The sequence below is a fragment of the Gossypium hirsutum genome, chromosome D12 (assembly GCF_007990345.1).
Source record: "Gossypium hirsutum isolate 1008001.06 chromosome D12, Gossypium_hirsutum_v2.1, whole genome shotgun sequence".
Taxonomy (NCBI): domain Eukaryota; kingdom Viridiplantae; phylum Streptophyta; class Magnoliopsida; order Malvales; family Malvaceae; genus Gossypium; species Gossypium hirsutum.
Window position 1 is genome coordinate 50204047 of NC_053448.1, and position 26522 is coordinate 50230568.

Below are 26522 nucleotides of genomic sequence, written 5' to 3' on the forward strand. Positions count from 1 at the left end.
GGTGCGACTGTCATTTAACCAGAACATAGATTTGACAGAACTTCGTAAAAGAATTAGGCGTAAAATCTTCGGAACGACGCTAATGAAAGTTCTGTCAATCACGTATCGATTTTGTTCTTGTGTTGATCCGGTGACATATGACTCGTTCGACATAAAAGGTGCTCGTAGCTTGGAGGCAATGGTGCAGACTCATCTTGCTAGTGGAGCAACTTATATTGAGTTATATGTACAATTTACATCGCCAACTGATGTACTTCCGTCCGGTGTTCGAGATGTATACATGACCCCTGGCCGACACTCGGTTAGCGGGTTACAAAATACGGAACAGCCCATGCTCGGTAGAGGTGTCGAATGCACATCCCCCGCAAGACACTCTGTTGGTGGATGGGACATGTACGTCGGTGGCTCGACATTTGATGCTGAAAATACGTACTGGGGAACTGCGTCAAGTTCTAGTGGATGGCAATCTACATCCAATTGGAGATGTTATCAAATGCCCAGAAGAAAGGATGACGTACTACCTACGACGTCAACTGGTGAGGGGACATCGTACGCTGCAGATGATTGTGGGTTAGGAGATGACTCCGATGTGGATCCACATCGAGAGCCTGGGCCAGATGATGCAGAAGTGAGATTATTTTCTGAACCGGAGCCTATTCTAACAGAAGGTGAAGATGTTGAAAGGAGTTCAGATGATGAAGAAAATCCACGATTCAGAGCATACTCACCTCCAGCCCACATGCATAATGTCGATCTGTCAGCAGATGATGCGTTAGAGTTTCCAGATCTACCAAACCGGTTGCGCGATCGTACAAGTTCGGGGGTAGATTTCGGTGAACTTGAAGTTAGTAATCAATTTACCAACAAGGATAGTTTTATTGGTGTTTTGAAACAACATAGCATCAAAAACAGCGTTAATTACCACGTCGTTAAACCAAAATCTGATAAGTTTGAGGCGAAGTGTGCGGTGCAAAACGGCACATATTCATGGAAAATCATCGTCTCATTAAGGAAAAAGACAGGGTTGTGGGAGATAAAAAAGTACAAAGGTTTACATACATGTGCTGCAGGTACAGGATTGAATGTATCTGAATAATAATTTTATTTTGCAATGTTGCATTATTTAATGTACTCCCTCTGTAGGTGTTTCACAAGATCATCCCAAAATAGATTCAGCTATGTTAGTCAGCTTGATAATGCCCACGATAAAAGCAGATCCCAGGACTTCAGTACCGGTGATAATTGCCAATATCCGTAGCCAAATAGGGTACACGCCCTCTTACCGCAAGGCTTTGATAGCTAAGCAAAAGGCGTTGGAGAAGATGCATAGTGGGTGAGACGCCTCATATAATGAAATATGGCAGTGGTGTCAGGTGCTAGAGAGATACGTCTCAGGTGCCATCACAGACCTTGAAACGGAACATGCGTACTACAACGACCGATTGCTACGTGGATGCCAAGTATTCAAACGCCTATTTTGGACCTTTAAGCAATACCGAGACGTATTTCCATACTGCAAGCAGTTGGTACAAATTGACGGTACCTTCATGTTCGGTAGGTATACTCATCGGCTATTGGTTGCAGTGGCACAGGACGGCGGTAGGAGAATTCTTCCAATTGCATTTACCGGGAGAGTCATCTGATGACTGGGATTTCTTTCTCTCTAGGTTAAGGAGGCATGTCTGCCCCCAACCTGATATCTGTGTTATTTCAGATCGGGGCACCGGTATACTAGCTACATTTGATCGAGAGGGAAGCTTGTGGCAGCGCACACACCATAGATATTGCCTAAGACATGTTGCTTCAAACTACTACTGGCAATATCTGTCCAAGAGCGAACGACGACAAGTGACCAACATGGGTATTTAGTTTATAACTGTATTATTTCATTTGTCAATTTTAATTAGTTTTATTGGTAGAAGTGGTATAAAATATTCGCAATTATCTTATATTGGCAGGGTATGAAATAAATAAAGATCGTTTTCAAGAGATGTTGGCAATTTTACGATCCCAAAACGGAGAAGGGGCAGACTACCTTTGTAACATACGTTTCGAACAGTGGACACAAGCATACAACGGAGGCCTACGATATGGCCATATGACGTCGAACCTGGCTGAATGCATAAATTCTGTTCTTAAAGGAACGCGCCATCTACCGATAACATCGGTTGTGTGAGAGACATATTTTCGTTTGGCAGCACTATTTCCAAAGCGAGCAGCAACTTATGCTGGCCAGATGCAGGGTGGACATATATGGTGCAGTAAGGTAGTTTAAGAAATTAACAAGGCGAAGGCGATGGCAAACATCATGCACACAGTGTGTCACGATCGAGACAATTTATGGTTTCGCGTGACGGAGTTTGACAGACCGCACCAAGGTGTTGTTGGCGGGCAGTATCATGTACACTTGCGAAACTGGACTTGTGACTGTGGGAAGTTTGATGCACTTCGTTATCCATGTGCTCATGTTATTGCAGCTTGTCAGAAACTCCGTCTGGATCCGATGAGTTATGTGGATGAAGTCTACAAACTAGAAAACATGTACAACATATAGAGACACGTTTTCCCACTGGTCCCAGATGAACGTAAGTGGCCGCCCGTATCTCTTGCTCCTTTTAAGCTGTTACCGGATAGAGAATTACGTCGCAAACCAAAGGGTCGACCTTGCTCCACTAGAATACGGAACAATATGGATATCCGAGAAACATCCAGTCAACAGAAGTTGTGCGGATGGTGTAGGGACCCAGGCCATATAAGTCGATCATGCCCTAATCGCAATAGCTGAATGTAATTTTAGAAAAAAATATATTTTCTTCAATTATTAATTGGTAATTGTATTAATTGTTAGTAAAATTATCAAATTAGTTTAATTTCTTGTCAAATTTTTTGGACCAGTCAAAACATTTTACCAAATCTAACATTATGTAAAATTATGTAAAATTATTAAGCCAAAAAAATTGTGTTAATGGTTAGTAAAATTTATCAAATAAACTAAAATTATTAAGTCCAGAAATTGTGTTAATGGTTAGTAAAATTATCAAAATATGTAAAATTATTAAGCCAAAAATTGTATTAATGGTTAGTAAAAATTTATGAAATAAACTAAAATTATTAAGTCCAGAAATTGTGTTAATGGTTAGTAAAATTATCAAAATATGTAAAATTATTAAGCCAAAAATTGTATTAATGGTTAGTAAAATTTATGAAATAAACTAAAATTATTAAGTCCAAAAATTGTGTTAATGGTTAGTAAAATTTATCAAATTAAGTTAGGTTAGGGTTAGGGTTAGGGTTTAAGTTAGGTTAAGGTTGAGTTTTTAGTTAATTTAGGTTAGGGTTAGGGTTTTTAGTTAATTTAGGTTAGGGTTAGGGTTTTTAATTAATTTAGGTTAGGGTTAGGGTTTTTAATTAAGTTAGGTTAGGGTTAGGGTTAGGGTTAGGGTTAGGGTTTTTAATTAATTTAGGTTAGGGTTAGGGTTTTTAGTTAATTTAGGTTAGGGTTAGGGTTTTTAGTTAATTTAGGTTAGGGTTAGGGTTTTTAATTAAATTAGGTTAGGGTTAGGGTTAGGGTTTTTAATTAAGTTAGGTTAGGGTTAGGGTTTTTAATTAAGTTAGGTTAGGGTTAGGGTTTTTAATTAAATTAGGTTAGGGTTAGGGTTAGGGTTAGGGTTTTTAATTGAGTTAGGTTAGGGTTTTCAATTAAATTAGGGTTTTTATTTTATTATATCAAATAATATCAGTTATGTTCTTCAAAAATTTCTATGCGTATTACATCAAATAAACTTCTATTTTATTACATCAAATAATAAATTTAAACGGCAATCAATGTCTATGCCCGGGGGATTCAGTTCCACATGGCGGCCGTAGACGGCTCCGCGCTGGATTCCTCCTTCCTCTAACTTCTGGCGGCGGTTGTTCTTCCTCCGGTGGTGATTGTAGTTCTTTCGGTTCGGCATCTGGTTCTCGGACTTGGGACGATGATCCACCTTCAAAGAATAGTGTATGTGGAGGTGTTTGCATCGTTAACGGCGACGGTGTTTGAAAGCCATACGTTGCTGGCGATTGGTAAAAAGGAGAGCTCCCCGAAGGCATGTGCGATCCCTCCTGCGCCACTGGCCTAGATATCGACAGTCTGCTCGGCATAACAAGAAATAGAGCTGAATCGGGCATTTGGCTCCAACCTGCCATAGTATTCGAAAAAAGATACATGTAAGGGTTAGGGTACATATAAGGGCTAGGAAACATACCTGGCATCATAGGGAAAGGCGGTTGCGTGGGTATCATCTATTGAATTGCTGCGTCAGGTGACTGCGTCGGTGCTCTCGTTGGGGCCGGTGATTGCATGCCCACTGATGATACGCCGGGTGACTGTCTAGGCCTCGTTGAGGGGATGCCTTTGAAGTCATTTCGTCTTGGATTTAGAGGCCCGCGCCTTTCCCTTCCGAGACGTAATTGCCGTTGCCTCTCCTCTGGCGTAAGTAAATACGGCTTGCCATGGATCCTAAACCATGGCATGTATTCTGGAACGCACGCTAACTCCGGAACGATGATTTCTTCCCGAGTAGGTAGATATTCATGTTGATTTTCCCACATTTCCGTGTACTCGGACCAGTATCTAGGCCAATCCGTACCTAATAGCCGAAGGTCGATTTTGTGATACTCGTCAAACTCCTCAGGGTCCGTAGGAATCGGTTGTCTACATCCAAACTATCGTAGCACTCTGTCTGTCTAGTGGGGCTCCACGGTTGCATAGTTGATCAACACCACTTTCACGTGCCAAGCGTTCGGATTTTGTAAAAACTCTTCCGGGATTACTGCCCGAATTGTCAGATCCTCGTATGATGTCCAGTGAAACTATATGAACATGATAGAAATATTAGTTATATACATAATACTAAATACTAAATACTAAATATCAATCGACTAGAGAATGTATGAAAATATCTATTTGCAATAATACTTACTTCAGCTTCTGACCGTTGGTCTAATAGAAGCCGTATATCTTCAAGTTCAGACGGTAATCCACAATAACTTGCCAGATGGTTCCACCTAATTAAATAAAATTTTAGCATACTTTTATTCTTACAAAATCTACATAATAATTCTAAAATGTAATATAAAATTTACCTCGTTACGAGTGGGAATGTATATGGGTGGTTCACTCGAAGACGTAGAAATGGAAAGCGAAATTGTGCCCATGATTGCAGTAGTGACAGGCAACCTCCGATGGTTGCTCTCCTCGATCGCGTCGCCCCGCACATCTCCCGATATAATGTTGCCAAGACGGCAGACCCCCAACTAAATTCACCAGCTCTTCTAAAATCAACGAGTTTTAGCAGCCACCTTAGATGTACATGGCTCCGTGACGTATCCGGCATCAGATAACCTCCAATTATTTGAAGAATGTATGATCGAGCATATCGGATTCTTTGGATTTCGGTTGAATTTGCATTCGGATCGGGGAAGGTGGCACGTAACCAGCCCATCTCGACCTTACCTCCATCTATTTTTTCCGGAATAGCGCCCAAAAGCTTGTAGCACACCGCCTCCCAATTGCTAGATTGGGCAGACCCGGTGACTGGGTGCCCGTCCACCGGCAATCCCAACTGCATGCTGACATCTTCTAGAGTGATAGTGCACTCTCCACATGGAAGATGAAATGTGTGCGTCTCGGGTCTCCACCTCTCGATCAACGCACTAATCAGTTTCGGGTCCAACTTGCATCCTCGGCCTACCGTCGCCACGTGCCAAAAACCCGCTTCCCGCAGGTAGTTCTCTACTAACGGTGATGGAGGAGCATGCATATTTCGGATATGGCATTCCAATACCCGATCTTCAGACTTTTATAACAAACAATAAATTAATAATTATCTAAAAATACTTAAATAAAAAAAATCTTAAATAATAATTATAAATTAAATTTAATACTTACCATTTTCATTTGCTCCACCGATATGTGATTGCTATCAAGACGAATCAAAGATCAGGCCATTGATGAAAATATAAAAAAATTTAAAATTATTTTAAAAAAATATAAAAAAATTTATAATTATTTTAAAAAATAGATTTGAGAGAATTTTGGAAGGAAATTGAGATGAAATTAAAATTAAATATGGGTTTGAAAGAATTTTGGAAGGAAATTGAGAGGATTAGAGAGGAAAAATTAGATAGGATTTGTTTGTGAAAAAAAATAAAGGGATGGGGGTATTTATATATATATATATTTTACCGTTGGGGGGGGCAACGGTCAAATTTTTGACAGTTGGGGTATTGTTCAAGGACGCGATTTCCTTCCACGTCAGCAGGTCGCGCTGACGTAGACGCGATGTCCTGCCATGTAACCTGACATCGCGCTGACGTGGGCGCGATTTTCCGAAAAATGGACCATTCCGGTAAATAATTAAAAAATCGACCCATTTCGATAAATTTTTAAAAAAATAGCTTTTTCTAGTAAATTGCCTCTATTTTACATGATATCTTCTCACTCTCTCTTTTTTTTTTTTAAGAAAAAACATCACTCCAAAAAGATTGTTTGTCCACTTTCTCTCTTTTTCACTTCTGACTTTTTTTTTCTTTTAATACACATTAAATTATTTAACTTTGTTATTATTTTATGCTTTGAAATTGTATTATATTATTATTTATAATTAAAATTGTTTTTATTTATTTAATTCATTCACATAATTTAAAAAATTATTATATATTTAATTTAGTTAAATATATTTTATATATGATTTTATAAGTGTTATTTTAAATTGTGAAATTTAATTTTTATGCAACATTAATTTATAATTTCAAAGATTACATCTTTTTAAGAATTACAATTTTATATTAAAATGTCTTAAATTGACTTTAGTTTAAGATATAATATTATGATGAAAACTATTTTTATTAAATTATTTAAATATGATTTTGAACGTATTAATTATTATTGATTTAATTGTCATTAAGACAGAAAATGATTTGGAAGCAATAGAAGTGAAAATACATTAAAGTTTCTTCATGCTCTCTTTAACTTCTCTCCATCTTTTGGTTTTTGCTAATGTCAGAATTAGGTAAAAGCATTTTCTTATAGGCATTAAGGTCAATTTATTTTCTCATAAATAAACAAGATTCATGCGAATTGATGAGATAATTTATTAATAATTTTTACATTATATTAAAAAAATATCAAATCATTATCTTATTGTTTTTTCTTTGGTGCATTTCTAATTAATCTTAATATAACAAATTGTAAAGATTTTCGACGAGTGGAACTAATTGTTCATATAGTGCTTATTCTTACAAAGATCGTTTTACATTTTCGACAATAACATGATTTTTTTATGATAAAAGTTATCCCATTCATAATTATTTAATTTTTTAAACATCATAAATAAAATTAGTAGAAAGCACATACATTTAAAAAAAACATATAATAGTCTTGAAAATAATGAAAATTTCAACATCTCTATATTAAAATACATTATTTTAAATATATGTTTTTAACTTTATATTTTTTTACACTAATTATATGAAAATTTATTACTTGTTTGAATAGTTCTATTTTTTTTCAATTTAATTATTTTGATTATCAAAGTTTACTCATTTTTATTATCCATTTTGTTTTTTCTCTTTCAAGTTCAATGATTTTTTTTGACAGTGTTGGCCGATTGTAAAGTTAAATATAATATTATTTATAATTTTAATAGTACCTAAATTGATATGAAATATTTTTTTTATTGAACAGCAATATTGAGAATAAGATAAATGTTTTAAATTTTCAATTCATATTTTAAGTAATGTTACTTTTTTATTTGACTTAAAGAAAATAAGAAATTGAAATTTATTTTGTGAAATTATGTATATAAGATGTTTTAAAATTAAATAAATTAATTAAAAATAACAAGAATCACTAACGGATGAATTTCTAATAAAAGAATTATTTATTTTTTTGAATAAAAAAGTAAAATGGATGATGGTACTTTTATTTTTTTTTTTGAATAAAAATGGTAAAATACAATTCACCGAGTTTATTCTAAATATTAATTTTTTAATTTTTTCTTTCACTCACCTGTATCTGACGTAATCTAGTATCTAAAATCTAAATACATGGATATCAATATGGATACTAACCTACCCTGGTTCACATTCACAGTCGTTTTCCTCTTTTTTTTTTTTTGTTTTTTTGAATGATTGAATTTTATTTTGTTTTTAGGGGAAGGCAGTAGATTATTTGATTATCTGTTTATTTGCAGATTAATTACATTAAAATGTTACCAAATCAACTGTAAAAAGTCGAAAAGCGCAAGAAACGCTTCCCGGAATTTAATGGTGGCAGATCAGTTTCCAATTTCCATCCGCTGTTTCACTGACTCTCTTCGCTTCCATTTGGTCCAACAAAGCGATCCCTGATTCAATCCACCGCTTTTTCTGAGTTTGGACCTTTGTTTTCAAGTGGTATAATAAATTTTTCTACCCTTTTCTTAATCGTTTTTTTCCCTTTGGTTTATTGTTCCTGGAATTTGCTTGCTTTCACGCTTATTCTTCTAAACAAAATTGGGTTGTTTATTTATTTCGGTCTTTAATAAATTACTTTTTTTAGTATTCCAATGCTATTTTAGGGGTTTTCCTTGTTGGTAATTATGCTTCTTGTTAGAGAATTATATCTGTTTGAGCTAACGTTTTACTATGGATTAATAGAATTGAACCATATTATACGCATCTTAATTTGGTTTCGAATGCTTTCTTAGTCTTTATGAGTGTTGGGATTTGTGCTTGTTGATAGAGAACTATAACTGCTTGAGTTCCCTTCATGCTGTGTATCTAATCGTTGATACATTTCTTCATTGTTGGGCAATGAGCAATTGCTGGTTTTTGTCCCCTGTTGAATTGACTAATGAAGCATGACATTCAAGGTGGAGTCCTCCTCCTTTTTTTCCCTGCTTGTAAATATTCAGCTGCTAAAATGAGCAGAGTTTTTGTTTGGTTTATTAATTTGGGTTTTTCTATTTCTACTTTTGTGCCTTTTTTCCTCCTCCTTTTCTTTGAAAGCAGTAATTTGATTTTTAAAGGGGTCCCTTTCTTGCTTTCTCATGTACCTGCCCATAGTTTTCAGGATTCTCAATTCACACTAGAAATATCAAGAACTGTAACTTTCAAATATATTTGATTCCCATCTCATGAGTGAGGCTGCTGCTGTTCTTGCGATGGCAATTGATATATCATCTCTTTGCAATACTGTTGGCTGGAATTGAAGGAGGAAAAACCAAAAGACAATGGAAGAATCACAGGGGGATTTTCTTCCATCTGACGTTCCTGAATCTACATCTTCCAATAACTGTGAAAGGAATACTTCAAGTGCACATTCAAATCGTAGGTCTGGCTTTCCAGGTGTGAAGAAGAGAGGACACAGCAGTCGCTCATGGATAAAGATTGACCAAGATGGGAATGTGAAGATTTTGGAACTTGATAAAGCTAAAATAATGAGACAGTGTTCTTTGCCATCCAGGGACCTAAGGCTTTTGGACCCTTTGTTTATTTATCCTTCAACAATATTAGGAAGGGAGAAGGCTATTGTGGTCAGTCTTGAGCAAATAAGATGCATAATCACAGCTGAGGAGGTTATCTTGATGAACTCTTTGGACATAAATGTTGTCCAATATAAGTCTGAATTATGCAAGCGTCTTCAGGCAAAGAAAGACCAATCTGGTAAAAATGCATTCTTAATAGCCTGTAGTTTAGTTTGGTTTCAAGTGGATGGCTGAAAGAGTCTTAAATAAACAATATTGATTGCTACTTGCCGTTGAAATTATTGTTACAAAATATCTGATATACTCTCATCTATTCCCACGATATCCACTAACTTGTTATCCTGTTTGGAGAAGCATAAGAAAATGTTACTAAATTTGACTGCTATGCTGCTTCTTTGAAATAGAGACATCTATTAAAAATTTACCAATTTGAACTAAATGATTCTTCCTAAATTTATTAGTCCCCAAAGAGTTTTTATGGCAGTTCTTATTTGTCTCACCTTCTTTCTTAATTTATTTGGCAGTTTGGAAGTTGTCATATAACATGCTTACATAGTTACATTATCTACTTGTTTTATTCAGATGACCTGCCATTTGAATTTAGGGCTCTGGAACTGGCATTGGAACTAACTTGCATGTCACTTGATGTAAAGGTATTCCATAACCTCTATCACTAGCTAACTGTTAAAAATGCTTGAAATCTTTTTTCAAGTACATAACCAATTGAATTTCTTTTACTTGACACTGAGGGGATATCCTAGAGGTGCATCCTTGAGAGACACTTATATATTGATGCACAGGATAGGTTCTGGTCTCAGTAAATATGATGTTTCCATGGCCGACTCATTGCATATAATTTGTAGATCTTTGTATTTAGCATGCATCATCATCCAATAAAGCCAAATGTGTCTTTGTGATAATACAAGTTCTGGTCTTATAGAAAAAAGGAGGCCAAGTGTGTCTTTGTGATACTATTTGTTCTGGTCTTATAGAAAAAAGGTTAGGGTAAATAGCAAGGGTGAAACAAGGAATTTTGTGTTATGGGGACTGAGATAAAATTATAGAATTTCGGGGGGGGGGGGCAAAGCTAAAAATTTTGTGGTAAAAGGATTTAAATTAAATTATTAATTTTTGGGAGGGGCCAAAAATGGAATTTTTCCATTTAATCAAGAGGTTAACAGGCTTAAATTGAATTATTAACTTTTAGGAAGGGCTAAAAGTGAAAATTTTCCATTTGACCAAGGTGGGGCCGAGACCCCTGCCTGCCCCCTTGGCTTTGGCCCTTGTAATTAGGCTGGCTAAACCAAAGTAAAGAATTTGGAAATCAATGTTCATGTTGGTATGAAATCATAATAAGCTAAAATCCTTCACATTCTGAAAATTTATTTTCTATAGGTGAAAGAACTGGAAATGGAGATATATCCAGTGCTAGATGAACTAGCATCATCCATTAATACTCTTAACCTGGAGCGTGTTCGAAGGTTAAAAGGTCACCTCCTTACATTAACCCAGCGAGTTCAGAAGGTATAGATATTTATATACAGCGTGTTTTGGAATACACCTATTGTAGTTTTGTTTCTTATATAATTGATTCTAGATTGAAATTTCAGGTTCGAGATGAATTAGAGCATCTTATGGATGATGATGGTGACATGGCTGAGATGTACCTCACAGAGAAAAAACTAAGGTCAGAGGGCAACACCCCCCATGAAATAAATCCTCTAACTAATTTTTCTGGTGGGACCAGACAAGTTTCAAAATCTGCTCCTGTTTCACCAATAGCATCGACCAGTGGAGCTCCAAGATTGCAAAGGGCATTTAGCAGTATCGTGACTGCAAGTAAACAAGGAAGCTTAACTAGTTCACATGGTGGGGATAATATTGAGCAACTTGAAATGTTACTCGAGGCATACTTTGTTGTCATTGATCATACTCTTAGCAAGTTGTTATCGGTAAGAGACCTTTACCTTTATACTGTAGATATGTTAGTGTGGTCACATCCTACTGGTCTAGAGGTCCAAGAACCGAGAATGATCTGTTTTTGCCACCCCTAAGTTTAACATATAGATGTTGCATTGACTTCAAGCGCCACAAGTAGTTTTTTCTTCCAGTACTTAGTAACCCATTATACTCAACCACTGATGCCCAATCTTACTATTTATGCAGCTGAAAGAGTACATTGATGACACTGAAGATCTGATCAACATTAAATTGGTGAGAATTGATTTATTGTTTCAATGACACTCTCTCTCTTTAGGTGTGCTTGGTTGGGTGGAAAAGAGGAAAGAAAATAAATTGAGTGTGCTTGGTTGGGAAGAAAAGTGAGAGGAAAGAAAATAGGAGAGATAATCATTTTCTATCTTCCAAATTGGAATGATGAGAGGAAAGAAAAGGAAAGAGATGTGTATGTTAATTCAAAATTATGTATTTTTCAAATGTTTTTTTTTTCATTTTTTTAATTTTACCAGGCAATGGATGGAAAGAAAATATACTCTCTTTTTTCATTTTTCTCTCTCTCCTGCCAAGCACACCTATGAAAAGAAAAATTATGTTTTCCATCATTCTAGATTTTTATCCCTTCAATTTTCCATCCTTTTAATTTTTTTCCACTCTACCAAACAAAGCCTTTTAACTTACAATGTGAATTTAGAAATGAAAAAAAAAATTGAATTGCAACTGGGGAAGTCGTAAGTAAATAGTAATCAAAGATCAATTTTCTTCCTGTTCTGCTAAACAGGGCAATGTCCAGAACCATCTGATTCAATTTGAGTTACTTCTCACTGCGGCGACTTTTGTAGCCACATTATTCGCTGCTGTAGCAGGTGTGTTTGGAATGAACTTTGCAGCTTCGATTTTTGACTACCCGTCTGCATTTAGTTGGGTTCTCATTATAACAGGTGCTGGATGTGGGTTATTGTACTTTTCTTTCTTGTTGTATTTCAAGTACAAGAAAATATTCCCATTGTAAGCTCGAGTTTCAAGATGAAAACTACTATTATTCTTATGTCAACGTTGTTAGAATATATATTGCATTTGCAGTGCTTCGACAAATTGTCACCTTTCATCTTTCATCTTCAAAAGTTTTTGGTTAAATATATATGAAATATTTAATAGATAGGATATGTTGAAATATACTAATATTTGATATACAAGTATTAGAAGGGTAAGCCTGAAATACTGCAAAAAAACATGCAGTTTTGAGGGTAATATTTACAAGCTCAAGAGAATGACAGCAAATTTAAGTATATCATTCAGGATGCAAGTGTTGTAAGTGGGCAACTATCCACAGTGCAGGCCAAGATGTCTCTATAATCTCTGGATATTCTGAAAGAATCATAAACCTTCCCATCACTGCTCTTCTTGTATTCAAACAGCAGGTTGGAATGATCGAAAGCGGTAAGTTTTATAAATCCATAATCATAATCTTTAAATAAACTCCATTTGGTCTTGAGAGTGGTGAATGGTGAAAGGCTTGCTCCTGCCCCACCCGCAACAACATGTATTGTTCCCTTCAGTGTGCCCTTATAGTATCGTTTCTCATTGTCGGTGCATTGATTCTGTACCATGGGCCATTTCCAAAAATCAATTGTTTGCTAGGAATAAGAGAAAATGTTGAGATTCGAATCTCAAATATATAGCTCTGGGTTTGTTTATCCTTGAGTGAGTTTAATGTTAATCTTAGCAACACAAAGTTTGCTACCTTAAATTTTGCAAAAAAGTTTTAGGGGTACCTCGTATATAGGACATGTCCTTTCATAATTATGCGCATGACCATAGATGGCAATGTCAACCTTGTATTTCTGCCAGAGTTTTTGAAGGTTTTCCTTTGCCATTGGTTCTCCAAATGATCCTTCAACGGCATAACTGAGGTCAGAAGAGTAGCCGAGAACTCTATGTGCAAGAAAGACCAGCCATGGTTGCTTTTGTCTGTCAACTGATGCTAGGCAATGTTCGATGAACTTGTATTGCTCCGTTCCCTCTCTCCAATCATGTTCTGAGTCCGCTATGCAGAATCGGAACATGCCGTAGTCAGTGGAGTACCTGTGAAAATAAAATCCAATGCAAACAAGTTATAGTAGAAAATGAATTCATTTTGGAACTCATACTGAGACCTAAGTTACTGGGACACGGTTACGCGTGTGTGTTCGTTTTTTTCTTCATGTTTTTGGAGTGTTCCTAGAAAGTTATATCTCCGTACCCATATCAACTATGTCGCTCGAAATGGAGATGTTATTGTCAACATGCTATTTCTATTCACAACTGTTATGGGAAAAATTCATATACCCACTATATTGCTTGGCCTCATAACGGTCAGATAGATCTATGTGTCTAACACAGATATTTGTCAGATATAAGCACTTTAAGGAAAATAAAGAGTTAGTTACATAGAATACCAATATTTAGCTCTGTTTTCAGCAGGAACAAAAAACATAGTTTCAGCCAACACGCCACATTCGCCTCCAGAATCATTGTTCTCATAGAAAGATCCAGTTCCGGGCCAATCACGTTCATGGTTACCACTAAACAGAAAAGAATCAACATCGAGTGTCACATAAGTTGAAAATCAGAAGTAGACTACAAGCTCAAGCAAAGCATGCTAGTGGCCAACCTTGCAAGCATATAAGGCACAGCTGATGCAATAGGCTCAATCTGTGCAGTAAATTGGTCCCATTGTGAAATATATCCATTAGCATAACATATGTCTCCAATGTGAAACACAATGTCAATGTTTTTCAGATCTTTGATAAGCTGTTTAGTAGTGTTAAGAGAGCCCCGCTGGAAATTATTGTATTCATTAGAGCCATCAGCTTCATCCTGCAAGATCAAAGTTTTAACCTCAAGAAACGGCAAGTCCCGAATGTAGAAGAACATCATATTTTTAAAGTTCAAAAAATAAAATCATGACAATTTTTACTTCATACAAATTACTAAATATGCAATTAGAAGTTGCAAATGGGATTCAAACCTTTCCCATATCCCCAAAAATGACTACGCGTTGCAAAGAATTCTGACCGGGAAATGGAGATGCTCTAAACTGGTATTCTTGACTCCAAACATGTGTACTGTTGAACAATCTATGCCCCAGTTTGTAGGTATACCTTCATAGTAAAAGGGAGTAAAATGTATGTTACTTGGATTCAAGTGTCAGATATTGATTTGCATATGGTCAATTTTTTAAATTCTTTTTATTATTTGGAGGATTCTTAGAGGACCATATTTATATACCAATGTCCAAATATGTATCAGATATTAGTGAATTAAGAAACATAAGGAGTCGGAGAGAATACACTCTGTTCGGCCACTACTCTTTCAGAAAGCTTGTATGTATATATCCGGGATCACGCCATCCGATGGTCCTCGCCGGTGCACCTGATGATGCATTTATAGAATGAAAAAGAAAAGGAGAAAATTATAACTGTTAAAAGGAAAGAAAAACAAAAGAATCCACTTTGATAAGGTGAAATGGCATGATTACCAGCATACCCGAGAACAAGGACAACCAAGTTGTTCAAATTAATAGAAAGTTAAAGAGAATCAACCATCTCAACCTATATTATAATATAATTAATGTCCGCATATGCATCAAATACAAATGTGGGGTACGGGTACTTAAAAAGAAAATAAAGAATATGAGTAATGAAAGTTATATATAGATGATATGGAAATATAATTCAAGTCCAAAGAGCTATGTACCGCACACACTGCTACGTTCAAAAGTTAGAGTAACAGCTGGGGAATGTTGTTGATGTCCTCCTTTAGGACCCCATTGAACAAAAGGCTCTGCTTCATCAATCCCATATCCACTAGTCCAAGTTACAGTCATCTGAGAAATGAGACCAACAAATCAATGGAGAATTTTTCCAACATGACAAAAATGTTGCTCAAGATTGCAAAGGAAAGACTTTACTTCATCCCATTGCTTTCCTTGTGCTAAGCGTGGATAAACCGGGGCATTCGGATTTGCAAAAGATACTGTGTTTGACACTGCGACCAGCTTTGGCTAATTATGAAATGAAACAAGGATTAGAGGTAATAAATGACTGACGGAAAAGGACTAACCACAAGTAATTTCAGAAAATAATCATTTTCATATGATAAGTAGCATTAAACACAACTGAGGAACGTAAAAGATTGAAAACAAAAGATGTGAGGGAGTTAGAATACTCGGGTTCAGATATGAACATCCAATACATATGTATATGTCAGACACAAATATTTCTAACTTTTTTCCGTGTATTTGAAGGATTCTTGTAGGATCATGCCTTTATACTCTTGTCTGAATATGTGTTTGACACGAGTACTTGAAAGAAAAATGAAGAGTTAGAGCTAGATAGCATCGGCAAGTTAAGCAAATACGGTCTTATGCTCGTGGAACAAAATAAAAGAGATGGTTCTATCATCCTTGTACGCTGCCATACAACTTTGAGAGACAAGTTCAAATCAGCATATTAGAGTAGATTCAGTTCAAACCAACTACACCTTCGCGTCTGACTCACACCAGAACCCGAGTAGGCAAAGACTTCTGTGAACTTACATTTAAGAAACCATTTGAAAATAGTGCAAAAGAGAAGTCTGATCTTTGGTTAATCAACTGAAGCTTCAACGACCCTTTCCATTAACTTTGTAGTCAGGACTAGTGTAATTTGCATACTGAAACTGTTGAAAGAAGATGGTTAATCTTACTAATTGTAACATATTCCATTAACAATTAAAAGCAGGCTATGAGAAAGAAATTGAAAATTTCATAGCAAAGTAATTTTCAGATGAACCTTAATAGGTGCAGAGCACAGCAGTGGAGGATAAACCCTTGGGTTTTCTGCTGGGCAGGTTGATGCACTGCAAGTTTTTAGTTAGCATGGTATACTGTCAGCTGGAATAAAGATACATAATAAATTTCAATGATACAAAAATATTCAGAGGGAAGGTATTGGCCTGCTATTCTACCTGAAATTTGCAGGAGAAAATACCACAATCCAATCATCCATTGAAGGGTTTGGAGAGCTATATTCCACTGTAACCCATTCTGTATTTTGACCCTAACACATCAGGATTCAATGACCCGATCAAGACTTGAAGATTGAAAAAATGGCAAGTAATCCAGAAAATAGATGATCATTGCAAGGCTAATTGTAAAAAGCTGCAATTTAAGCTTACATTCAGTCCCAGAACAGTAGGAGAGGCTTTAACATAAGCAAGGTTGTCAAGAGCTAATGTTGCTTTATGAATAGCAATTCTTGAAAGAGGTTGGATTCCATGTGAACTTGCCCTATGAAGTATTGCAAGAACCAATAAAATGGTCCACATGATCATTCTTAAACCTCTCATCCCTACAAACATCTGAAATCGATCATTTAAAGAAAACCCTTCAAACTTGAAAAGAGAATTATACAAGAATCAAAGCTTAGCATAATTACAGTTTCCAGATACCCAAACAAAGGTGAAAAGCAGTTCCAGCTAAGCTACTTATGCAAGACTCCAATACAAATAGTCATATAAGGTGAAAATTTAAACTTACCCCAAAAAGAAAATGCATGAAGAATTGAAGATAACAATATGGGGATTAAGAAACAGGATTGAGTCACCAAACTAGAAACCTTTAAAGGAGTTGGAGATTTATGGCTGGTTGAAAGAGTTTTTTTTTTTGTAAAGTGTGAAATGAAGTAGAGGAATGTGCTGAAGGAAGATTCCTTTTCCAAGCTCAGATTTTTAAAAGGCTAAAAAAGTCAACTTATAAAATGTTAACATAGCTGCCCAGACATCACTGATAGGCAGTGGCGAGTCCCGGTGGTTGGCAGGTGCACCCAACGGAAAATGTCTTACCCTTTCAATTTCCGTAAGACATTTTCCGTGCTCTCCTCTTTTTCGTCTCCTTCATTCCTTCCTTCATTTCCGGTAGAAAATTGCTTCTATTTATCGATTTTCCAGTAACTTATTTTTTTAATTATTCAATACTTTTTTAACACAATTACAAATAATTTATTTGATATTAATTTTTTTCAATTTATAACGATTAATATTGTGGCTTAATAATTGAGTATTATTATAAATAAATTATTGCAATATATGTAAAAATAATTTAAAATATAAAAATTTATTAATATATATCAATATATGTAAAAATAATTTTTTCGAAAAATATTTCCAGGAAATCTGCCAAACAGCCGAAAATATTTTACACAGATTCAATCAAACACCAGAAAATATTTTTCAGTAAATCATTTTACAGAAAAGTAAAACATTTTCCAGAAATCATTTTACGGAAAATATTTTACTGGCAATCAAATAGACCCTAAAATTGAAAAATTTTCATTTACACTCTTAAAATTTTAAATTATTAATAAAAAAATTATATTTTAATCTTTTAAAAAAAGTAATTTAATCATTTCAAAATTTTAAAGAAAAAAATTATTAAAATGATAAAATTATATTTTTACTATCATAAACATATACAATTTAATTCTGATCTCAACAAATTTTTTTAACTTCACTCCTACTGACAATTGTTGACAAATTAGAGTCACCAATAGAATAAAAAAAGATAAGTTAAAAAAATCCAAAATTCTATCATTTAGAAAACCAAGAGTGATAGCCATAGTGGCATGCTTGGAGAAGGGAGAAAAGAAAAACTATTTGAAAAAGGTCGATTTACTCATATATGTTGAAAAAAATTTAAATCTGATTATTTATGTTGTTTTACTTTTAAATTTAACAATATATATTGTTTTTGGAGATAGAAAGGATATTCTAAAAGATGCATTTTCACTACTACAGGACACGTTTTTACTATCACATCAGTGAAAATGCGCCTTATAAGGCGCATTTTCACTTTCTTAAAATTTATTTTTTTCTTACGGTTAAAATTTAAAACTTTATAGATTTATTTTTGTCTGTGTTTGAGATAGGCATTATTATAGTTTTAAGGTATGTTTGAATTTACGATAATGTCGTGAAGCTCGGTGACCTATAAATTTCATCTGTCATGTGAGTATGAAGTCAACACTTGAGAAGTCGGATCGCATTGCAACTCGACATCCCAGTTGATAGTGATTATACGGTCTCGGATTGAAGTGTAACTAAAGTTTCAACTTTAAAAATGTTATACTATCAAGGGATGGAGCGTAAATGAGACCCTAGTTGGTATTGGTTATACAACCACGACAACGAGTTTCTCCTTATCGGAGGGGGATGCTTTATAAAACTCATATATAAGTCAAAGACAAAAAACACAATAGTCCTTTCAGTATAATTAAGTAGTTTGTTTTATCCATCATCACCAAAGGCAACAAACCCGTTACTATAACTTGTGACAGAGTTAGGGGCCTAATTCGCGGCGGGAAAAAGTTATTGTGCTGTGTATAAAAGATGAAACGCGAAACAATCGTTGTCGCTCCAATTCGCATTTCATTATTTTTGCATCACACAATAACTCGCCATCACCGGAAATCTTGTTGCCCTCAACACTATCACAAGTTTTAGTAACAGGGTCAGTTTTTGAAAATGGACAAAACGAATTACTTGATTATACTGCAAGGTCATTGAGAATTGAGTTGAAAATAATAAAGTTTGGAAGAGTTTATTTAAGAAAAATATATGGCTGTTGGGGGTATTATAGACATTGAGATTGTAATTATTGGGGAAAAGTTACTGTTGACTTGAAAACGTGTCCTACAAGGCGTATTTTTCACTAATATAACAGTGAAAACTATCTCGTAAGACGTAATTTTCTTTCTCTCTTCAAATTCAACATATATTGATAATTAAAAAAAATCATCAATTTCAAAAAAAATTACAGCATATTTTGGTAAATAAGCCATTCGGAAAATGCTAAATAGTGTGGAATAAAAACATACAGGACCAAAAAGATATAAGGGTTTAAATTGAGAGTGAAATTCTTAGCTTTCACCGTGAATACCATCAGTCATCGTCCCACATCCAATAAGTGAAATTACCTAGCTTCTGTGCAACTTTAAATTAGCCACAAGCAATTTTTTAAAAAAATGCCAGACAAATTAATTAATAAATTTTCCTTTACGATATTATCAGTTGAAATTTAATTATTAAATTAAAATAGTTAAAGGGATTGAATTTTAAAAACGCAAAAAATACAAGGACTAGAGTTTAATTAGATCTTTCTAGTTTTTTTTTCTTAAAAAATTGTTTTTCTTTCTTTATTTTAAAAAATTAACTTATTATTCATATGAAAAAAAAAAGAGAGAATAAAACTTATTATTCATATTAAAAAAAGGGGTCAACGACCATGTTTTTATTGACCTGGAACTCTAGTTTAACAGGAAGTACATTAGTTTTGGAAGACAGAAGAATCTGAGCCGGAATAGGAATAGGATCACTAACTTCACTTCTACTTTTATTTATTTATGTTTGAGAAGTTGAGGAATGGTGGATGGAAGCTTCAAAGATGACAAAGCACCCTCTCATAATTGAAGAATGGAATGGATCTTCTTCTACCAAGCTTTTCAAAACCGCCACTATCACTTTCTCCCCTTCTCTACAAATCCAAAGGTAAAGCCTTCACTTTTCATCTCTTTGCTTTTCTCTTTCTCGGTCACCCAAGTTTTTATTTGGCTGAAACAGATCAGTTAATGGTTTCAACCATGTTTGGAGACGATTCCTCGATGCCTTCGTCCCCGAGGCAAGTTCCTCTCTTCCTGTTTGTTTCCATTCAAAATCGAATTTTGTTTGCTGGGTTTTTAGTCTAATGAAAACTTGATGAACAATCTGTTTTTCTTTTACAAATTCTTTTATTTTTGGATACCCAAAATCCCGGAGATGATTCCGAGTAATATGGGTTTTCGTTTCAAGTCATGAAAGTCAGCTTGATTGCAGGGTTTCCCAGGCAGTGTGACTCCAGATTATGTCCCTTTTCAAGTATGGGACTCTTTGCAGGTATGAAAAAAAAATGATGAACAGTTATGGACTACTTAAATTAGTAATACTTAATGGCTAAAGTTTCTATTGTTTTGGTTTACATTACATTTGTAGGGACTTTCAACATATATAAGAACAATGCTTTCTACACAAGTAAGGGTCAAGTTCAATTGATATTGAACTACTCATGAGCGATGATTTTTGTCTATGTTTGTTGCTTACTTTTAACTTATTTCTCAGGCTCTTTTGAGTGCTATTGGAGTTGGTGAGAAATCCGCAACTATTATAGGTGCAACTTTTCAGGTAGAATTAACATCCAATTTGCAGTTTTGTATAAATCTTCATTGTATTATTTTACCTGAGCTGTGATAGTTTGGACATTTATGGAGTGAGTCCTAATGCGTTATTGTTGAAGTGAGTTCAGGCCTTTTGATATTATGGTTATTGTAATTCTTGTAGTGGTTCTTGAGAGATCTAACGGGAATGCTTGGAGGCATATTATTCACACTTTATCAGGTTTGCTCATTGAGATTTCATTGATTGCCTTTTTCTTATTTACCAAAACCATATTTTCAAGCTCATGTTGAGAGTCTAACACCATAATGCTTTTTCATTAGGGATCAAATCTTGATAGTAATGCAAAAATGTGGCGTTTGGTCGCAGATCTCATGAATGATTTAGGTATGTCAATGTTTCTTTTAGAGAAATTGCATTGGAGTCCAAAAGAATTGACTGCTGATCTTCAATATTTCTCTCTGCCCCTTCCGTGTATGGGTTTGCATGGTTGCAAATACATGCACGCAAATACATGCACGTCTTTGGGTTCAGAGAGTATTAGTGATTTTATTATCTCCTAAATTTCTTAACTGTAAATAACAACTAGGACTTCCATGTTTTATTTCAGGAATGTTGATGGATCTTCTTTCCCCTTTGTTCCCTTCAGCTTTTATTTTCATTGTTTGCTTAGGGAGCTTGTCAAGATCATTCAGTAAGTTTCTAAATTCCTCACAACTAAGAATATAACCACCAGGTCTGCAGAGACATGTTATTTATCGGTTCTGTTGAGCCATTTAAACATTGCATAAAGCAATTTCTATGGGACACGTTTGTTTTTTGTGGTAGTTACTTTATTACCTGTGAAGCTTCTTGTTATTGTGTAAAAGTAAAGCAATTTTTGTTGGATGCGACTCAATTTCAACTTCTAATTATGTGTTTTCCTACATGATTTCCCTATGCAGCCAGTGTTGCCAGTGGAGCTACCAGAGCTGCTCTGACACAGCATTTTGCCCTCCAAAATAATGCTGCGGATATAGCTGCCAAGGTACCTTGAAATGATTCTGATGTTTGGATGACAATGGCAAGAGCCTATGTTGTAAACGTATAGCTTGAGTACTGAGTTTTTTTTTTTCACCATATTGGTAGGAAGGAAGCCAAGAGACAATGGCAACAATGATTGGCATGGCATTGGGAATGCTTCTTGCTCGCATTACTACCGGAAACCCAGTCGCTATTTGGTTTTCTTTTCTCTCTCTGACAATGTTCCATATGTATGGTAAGTTTGGTTGACATAAACTCCTGTAACCTATCTTATGGTCAGACATATTAAAACATATTGTCTTTGTACTCCATAGTAAATCAAAACTAGGGCATCTTTTTCCAGATTTTTATGTTATTATGGCTTATCTTTTATTTTATTTTCCCTAATCCCATAATTAATTGATGATTTCCTTTTCACCTATGCATAGCAAATTACAAAGCTGTCAGGTGCCTCACTTTAGACTCACTGAACTTTGAGAGGAGTTCGATTCTTCTACAACATTTCATAGAATCTGGCCAAGGTAAATAACCACAATCTGTCGCTATTATCCCCTTGAGGCCAATTTTTATTGAATAGTGGCCCTGGATTTTACTGTTCCCAAAAGTTGTCTTGTCATTGTCTTAGGTTATGTTACCTAGACTTGGGTGTGTGTTTGACATGAGTATATTCATTTTTTCCCGAGTATTTACATGTATTTGGAAGGTTCATGAAATGTTATATTCACATACCCATATTTAGATATGTGTTGGATACGGTCTTCAAGTACAAGTACTTAAAGAAAATTGGAGGGTCTGGCCAACATAACTTTTAAGTTAATTCTATGTGATTTTCTTTCTGACAAAACCAATTTACTCTGCATAAGCACCATAAATTGCGAAAACTATTCATGATATCATCCAAGTTATTCAACTTGCACAAATTTGACTGGTAACAATGTCTGTGGGCTATTTAGTAGGAACACATACAATCCGATTCCTTCTATAAGCTCAATATGAACTGTTTTCTCTTTTTTCCAGCATATTTTCAAAATGATATCATGTGGCATCATTTTTTTAAAAGCAAGATGTTAATCCCCATTCCCAAATACCTTTTCAGTTCTCTCTCCTAAACAGGTTTCAACCATGGAGCATGTTTTGCCCTTATGGACCACTTTAAGGTTGTCAAAGAGTGCTAAGCCCCTGCACACCAATGTAAAACTAGGCTTAAGGGTCTCCACTCTTGATCACTCTGAAATGTGAGTATTTTAAGTTTATATTGATCACATGCAACAATGGTTGGCTACAGCATCTGCAGTCTCTCGATAGTCTCTAATATTTTGATAGTGCTTCAATAGTAACTGAGTATTTAATCATTGCACATCTAGTATTTGTGTAAACAACTAAAGTTGATAATAATATTAATGAAAAACAGTCTAAATGTTGACACAGACTTCTAAAATCTGACAAAGCGTATGTTTTTAGTAGAAGAAACTCTTTTGTTGCTTTAGTTGTATCCACAGGTTTCTACTTTTAGATTCTAAGAATCCACATTATTATTTTGTACAGTGTTCAGCACTGTTATCTAGTTTTCTCTTTTGCACCGATATCAAACGCATAAGGATACTATTACTCGGTTTTTATAATATAGGGACTAAATTGCACTTTTGACAATAGCATACGGACTGCTTTGTTATTTTGACATGCATCGCATATGGTAACATGAACTGTATTGAACTGACTAGTGTAATGATATCTCAAACAGGGCCAACTTTCTGACTTCAGCTGGATCATTTTACAATGAAGGTTGATATTTTACACATTGAATGTACTCTATGTATGTGGTACAGCCCTTTTATCGATATTGTTGCTAATTCTAGCTATATTGTTACTCTAGCAAAGTATTTACTGGTGGAGAGAAAGGGAACGGTCAGTGTTGTCGTGCACAAAGATTCGACAGCTGAAGATATCTTGAAGTCGTATATTCACGCACTTGTTATGGTCAATCTTACGGTTGAACAAAAATCTCTACATTTGGAGTGCCAATCATGGATGGATAAGCACTACGAAAGCTTTGTTCAGAAGGTAATCTCTATGAAAATTTTCCGAGGAAAAACTTATCTGGATCGAAGTTGGTTGACTTTGCAAAAATGAAATGATAAGCAATACTTGGTAATATGCAATACATCCTATGTTACTCAGACTCGGATGTGTCTGACATGAATATTTTTAACTTTTTCCAGTTTTTACATGTACTTGAAATATCTTTGGAATATCATATCCTCAACGTAGCTTCTATTTCTCACTGAAGATGCATCAACTCTTCTTTTCATTTTGCAGCTAAAGTTAGCAGGGTGGAAAGCTGGAAGGCTTCTCTCTCACTCAATCATATGGAAAGCACACTGGTCATTGGGTGAAAAAACTGACTAAAACCACTTTAGTTTATATTACAGCAAACATGTCAAATGGCTACCCTATTAGAGTAAATTACAGCAAAAAAGAAAAAGGAAATTCAATTTCTTATTCACTGCTTCAATGGTGCAAATCAGACAACCTGGTTTAAACTGAGCTCATGTCCGAGATGGAATCGGCAAAGAAAAATTCGGAATTTCAGATCCAACAACAGGGAGTCGATGTGTATGAGTTAGAGACTAAAAAAAGTCATAATTATTGTTCTTTATGAATTTTATATTTGACAAAGTTTTAACCATTTATTTGGAACATTTGTTTTATTTGCTGAATTATTATCATTCATTTTGAGTATGCAGAAAGCTTTATGATACAAAAGCACTGTTACTTTTGCAAATTCAAGTGATCCGTTTATTAAAGAATAAACTAATTCCAACCCAAATTAATTATAATTATCATTCATTTTGAGTATGCAGAAAACTGCATCATACAAAAGCACTTTTACTTTTGCAATTCAAGTGATCTGTTTATTGAAGAATAAACTAATTCCAACCCAAATTAATTATAACTATTATGAACAAGTGCAAAATCAAGTCTTTCCCCAAAATTTCATCAAGAAAAAGGTCCATTTGAACTTTCTTTTTGTTGTTTATAAGTTGTATTGAAATTTCACTTCAAAGCAACTATTGGAAAACTTCAAGCATTTTATGATCCACAACCATATTAGGTACCTGCAGAAGAAATGTATGAGCCAGGGTTTTATGGTGAAAGACAAAGGGATGAACCAAGAAAGAATAAAACCTTGTCTCCAAAGAAAATTTTGGTGTTAACAGCAATGGCTTCGTTAAATTTGAGCTCAAGAAACTCGGGGGTCAGCTTCAACCTGTTCGCTTCAGCTTCTTTCATTTCACTAAAAATGGAGAAAGAAGAGACATCAAACACCTCTACTTTCATTGCAAGTTGGACACAATAAAAGTTAACGATGACTTCACCGGTAAAAATCTGAATCTCCTAGACTCTTCTGACGAGCAATGTACATTTGATTCTCGATTTCCTGCTGCCTCCTGGAACTCTCCTTCTCCATCCGCTTCTGTTCCATCAGGATCTTGCTAACGTTCGCAGTTTTCTCAGCTTCACTAACAGCCATCTTCTGGGTCTCTGCCTCTTTCTCAGCCACTTTTTGTCTCTCAATTGATACTAAAACCTGAAGAATAACATTATAGTTCGATATGAACTTAAAAAGGGAAAACTGGGTAAGCAAAACAGACTCTTATGTGGCCATAGAAGTTTACAAAAGCACCTTGGTGCGTTTTTCTTCCATTTGTTCATAATTTCTTCTAATGCTTTCAGGTATTGTCGACTTTTTAACACGCACACTAAGAATTTCAATGCCTGGTGCAGAGCGTGTGCAATCACCCTGAAGAGCCTCTTTCATCTTTTCATCAATCTAAACGAAATATATATGATTTATTTTCATGATACCTTAAATTGAGTCAATGTATAAAAGAAAATGCCATTTTAGTTTAAATAGACTTCGTCATGTTTGGCACCATAAAGGAACATTTTTAGACGAGGGTATGAGCTATGAGGGTATAGTCCTCCAAGGATTCTCCAAATACACAACCTTGCTTAAAAACAACAATAACAATAATTAAAAAATAAACATGCCTAGTCAGACACATACTTGTATCCGAAACTGACACCAGAATTCGACTAACTTAGAACGAACTGGCAACCATAGCCTTAAAGAGTGTGGCTCAGTTGCATTTTTCTTACCTAATCAAACACTTCTATATAAACTTGTTGAAGTGTATGAGAGCTGCAAAACTGATTGATTTCATGATGAATCTTGTCATAAATCCATGTGTTGTCATAATGCACACCATAGTTGTTAACATTAATGGGAGACAACATTAATGGCAAACAATACAAAGTGGTGCAAGTTTAGCACCCTAAAGTTGACTTTGAAAAAGTGGCATGGGATAATTTTTTTTTGGTCCTTGAGATAATGGGCTATTTATTGTTTGGTCCTTAAACCTCAACTATAAATAGGCCTTCTCATTTCTCATTTCAATTCATCCTAACCAGTCTTTCTCTCTTAGTTTTCTTTTTCTCTCATTTGAGAATTCTTAAGGAATTCTATTTGTTTATAATACTTTGAAGATAGTAAAGTTATCATCTGGTGTTAGTGCCCGAGGACGTAGGTATAATTTACCGAACCTCGTTAAAACTCTTGTGTTCTTTCTTGTCCTATTTTTCTTTCAATATTTGAGGGTATAATAGTAGTATTTAATTGTGCTATTAAATTACTATAGAAGGGATATTCTGTCTAAGGAAAGACTTGGTATTTAAGAGATCCATGTGATCCACCTCTCTTCCCTGGGAATTGAACTTTGTGTGATTTTTTAGTACAATAATTTA

The 26522-nt window shown here is 35.0% G+C and overlaps 3 protein-coding genes and 1 pseudogene across 9 annotated transcripts; 2 read left to right on the top strand and 2 right to left on the bottom strand.

The window, feature by feature from the left end:
* Nucleotides 1–8056: 8056 nt before the first annotated feature.
* On the top strand, nucleotides 8057–12563 carry LOC107946374 (magnesium transporter MRS2-5). 3 transcript variants are annotated; one of them, XM_016880663.2, is made up of 7 exons: nucleotides 8057–8439; nucleotides 9091–9690; nucleotides 10095–10165; nucleotides 10908–11036; nucleotides 11123–11464; nucleotides 11679–11726; nucleotides 12250–12563. In XM_016880663.2, exons 2-7 carry the CDS (start codon nucleotides 9258–9260, stop codon nucleotides 12478–12480), a joined length of 1254 nt encoding a protein of 417 aa, XP_016736152.1. In that variant the 5' UTR covers nucleotides 8057–8439; nucleotides 9091–9257; the 3' UTR covers nucleotides 12481–12563. The 3 variants fall into 3 exon arrangements, with proteins under 3 accessions (XP_016736152.1, XP_016736153.1, XP_016736154.1); XM_016880664.2 differs by having other exon boundaries at nucleotides 8063–8439; nucleotides 9098–9690; XM_016880665.2 differs by lacking the exon at nucleotides 8057–8439 and adding an exon at nucleotides 8468–8897 and having other exon boundaries at nucleotides 9098–9690.
* Nucleotides 12564–12611: 48 nt separating this feature from the next.
* Nucleotides 12612–17208, bottom strand: LOC107946373 (probable inactive purple acid phosphatase 1; annotated as a pseudogene).
* A 2540-nt stretch (nucleotides 17209–19748) lies between these two features.
* On the top strand, nucleotides 19749–24433 carry LOC107946375 (protein root UVB sensitive 3). Of its 5 annotated transcripts, none has more exons than XM_016880668.2 (15): nucleotides 19755–20033; nucleotides 20106–20163; nucleotides 20358–20417; nucleotides 20514–20552; nucleotides 20640–20702; nucleotides 20859–20915; nucleotides 21017–21080; nucleotides 21304–21387; nucleotides 21638–21720; nucleotides 21822–21951; nucleotides 22145–22237; nucleotides 22813–22951; nucleotides 23458–23498; nucleotides 23590–23777; nucleotides 24033–24433. In XM_016880668.2, exons 1-15 carry the CDS (start codon nucleotides 19915–19917, stop codon nucleotides 24120–24122), a joined length of 1308 nt encoding a protein of 435 aa, XP_016736157.1. In that variant the 5' UTR covers nucleotides 19755–19914; the 3' UTR covers nucleotides 24123–24433. The 5 variants fall into 5 exon arrangements, 3 of the variants coding, with proteins under 3 accessions (XP_040962918.1, XP_016736157.1, XP_016736158.1); XM_016880669.2 differs by having other exon boundaries at nucleotides 20111–20163; XR_005921767.1 differs by lacking the exon at nucleotides 24033–24433 and having other exon boundaries at nucleotides 19749–20033; nucleotides 22830–22951; nucleotides 23595–23711.
* Nucleotides 24434–24490: 57 nt separating this feature from the next.
* Nucleotides 24491–25917, bottom strand: LOC107946376 (erlin-2). Its single transcript, XM_016880670.2, has 4 exons — nucleotides 25402–25917; nucleotides 25094–25305; nucleotides 24903–25011; nucleotides 24491–24832 (listed from the first exon to the last, which is right to left on the bottom strand). Exons 1-4 carry the CDS (start codon nucleotides 25534–25536, stop codon nucleotides 24785–24787), a joined length of 504 nt encoding a protein of 167 aa, XP_016736159.1. The 5' UTR covers nucleotides 25537–25917; the 3' UTR covers nucleotides 24491–24784.
* Between the last annotated feature and the right edge of the window lie 605 nt (nucleotides 25918–26522).

Coding starts and splice junctions, on each gene's coding strand:
- LOC107946376 (XM_016880670.2), bottom strand. CDS start 25,536: ATGAAAGAGGCTCTTCAGGGTGATTGCACACGCTCTGCACCAGGCATT. Junction 25,012..25,093: donor GGAGATTCAGATTTTTACCG/GTGAAGTCATCG, acceptor CTCCATTTTTAG/TGAAATGAAAGAAGCTGAAG. Junction 24,833..24,902: donor AAATTTTCTTTGGAGACAAG/GTTTTATTCTTT, acceptor TTTCTTCTGCAG/GTACCTAATATGGTTGTGGA.
- LOC107946375 (XM_016880668.2), top strand. CDS start 19,915: ATGGAAGCTTCAAAGATGACAAAGCACCCTCTCATAATTGAAGAATGG. Junction 21,388..21,637: donor GAGCTTGTCAAGATCATTCA/GTAAGTTTCTAA, acceptor TTCCCTATGCAG/CCAGTGTTGCCAGTGGAGCT. Junction 23,778..24,032: donor ACGAAAGCTTTGTTCAGAAG/GTAATCTCTATG, acceptor TTCATTTTGCAG/CTAAAGTTAGCAGGGTGGAA.
- LOC107946374 (XM_016880663.2), top strand. CDS start 9,258: ATGGAAGAATCACAGGGGGATTTTCTTCCATCTGACGTTCCTGAATCT. Junction 10,166..10,907: donor GCATGTCACTTGATGTAAAG/GTATTCCATAAC, acceptor TATTTTCTATAG/GTGAAAGAACTGGAAATGGA. Junction 11,727..12,249: donor ATCTGATCAACATTAAATTG/GTGAGAATTGAT, acceptor TCTGCTAAACAG/GGCAATGTCCAGAACCATCT.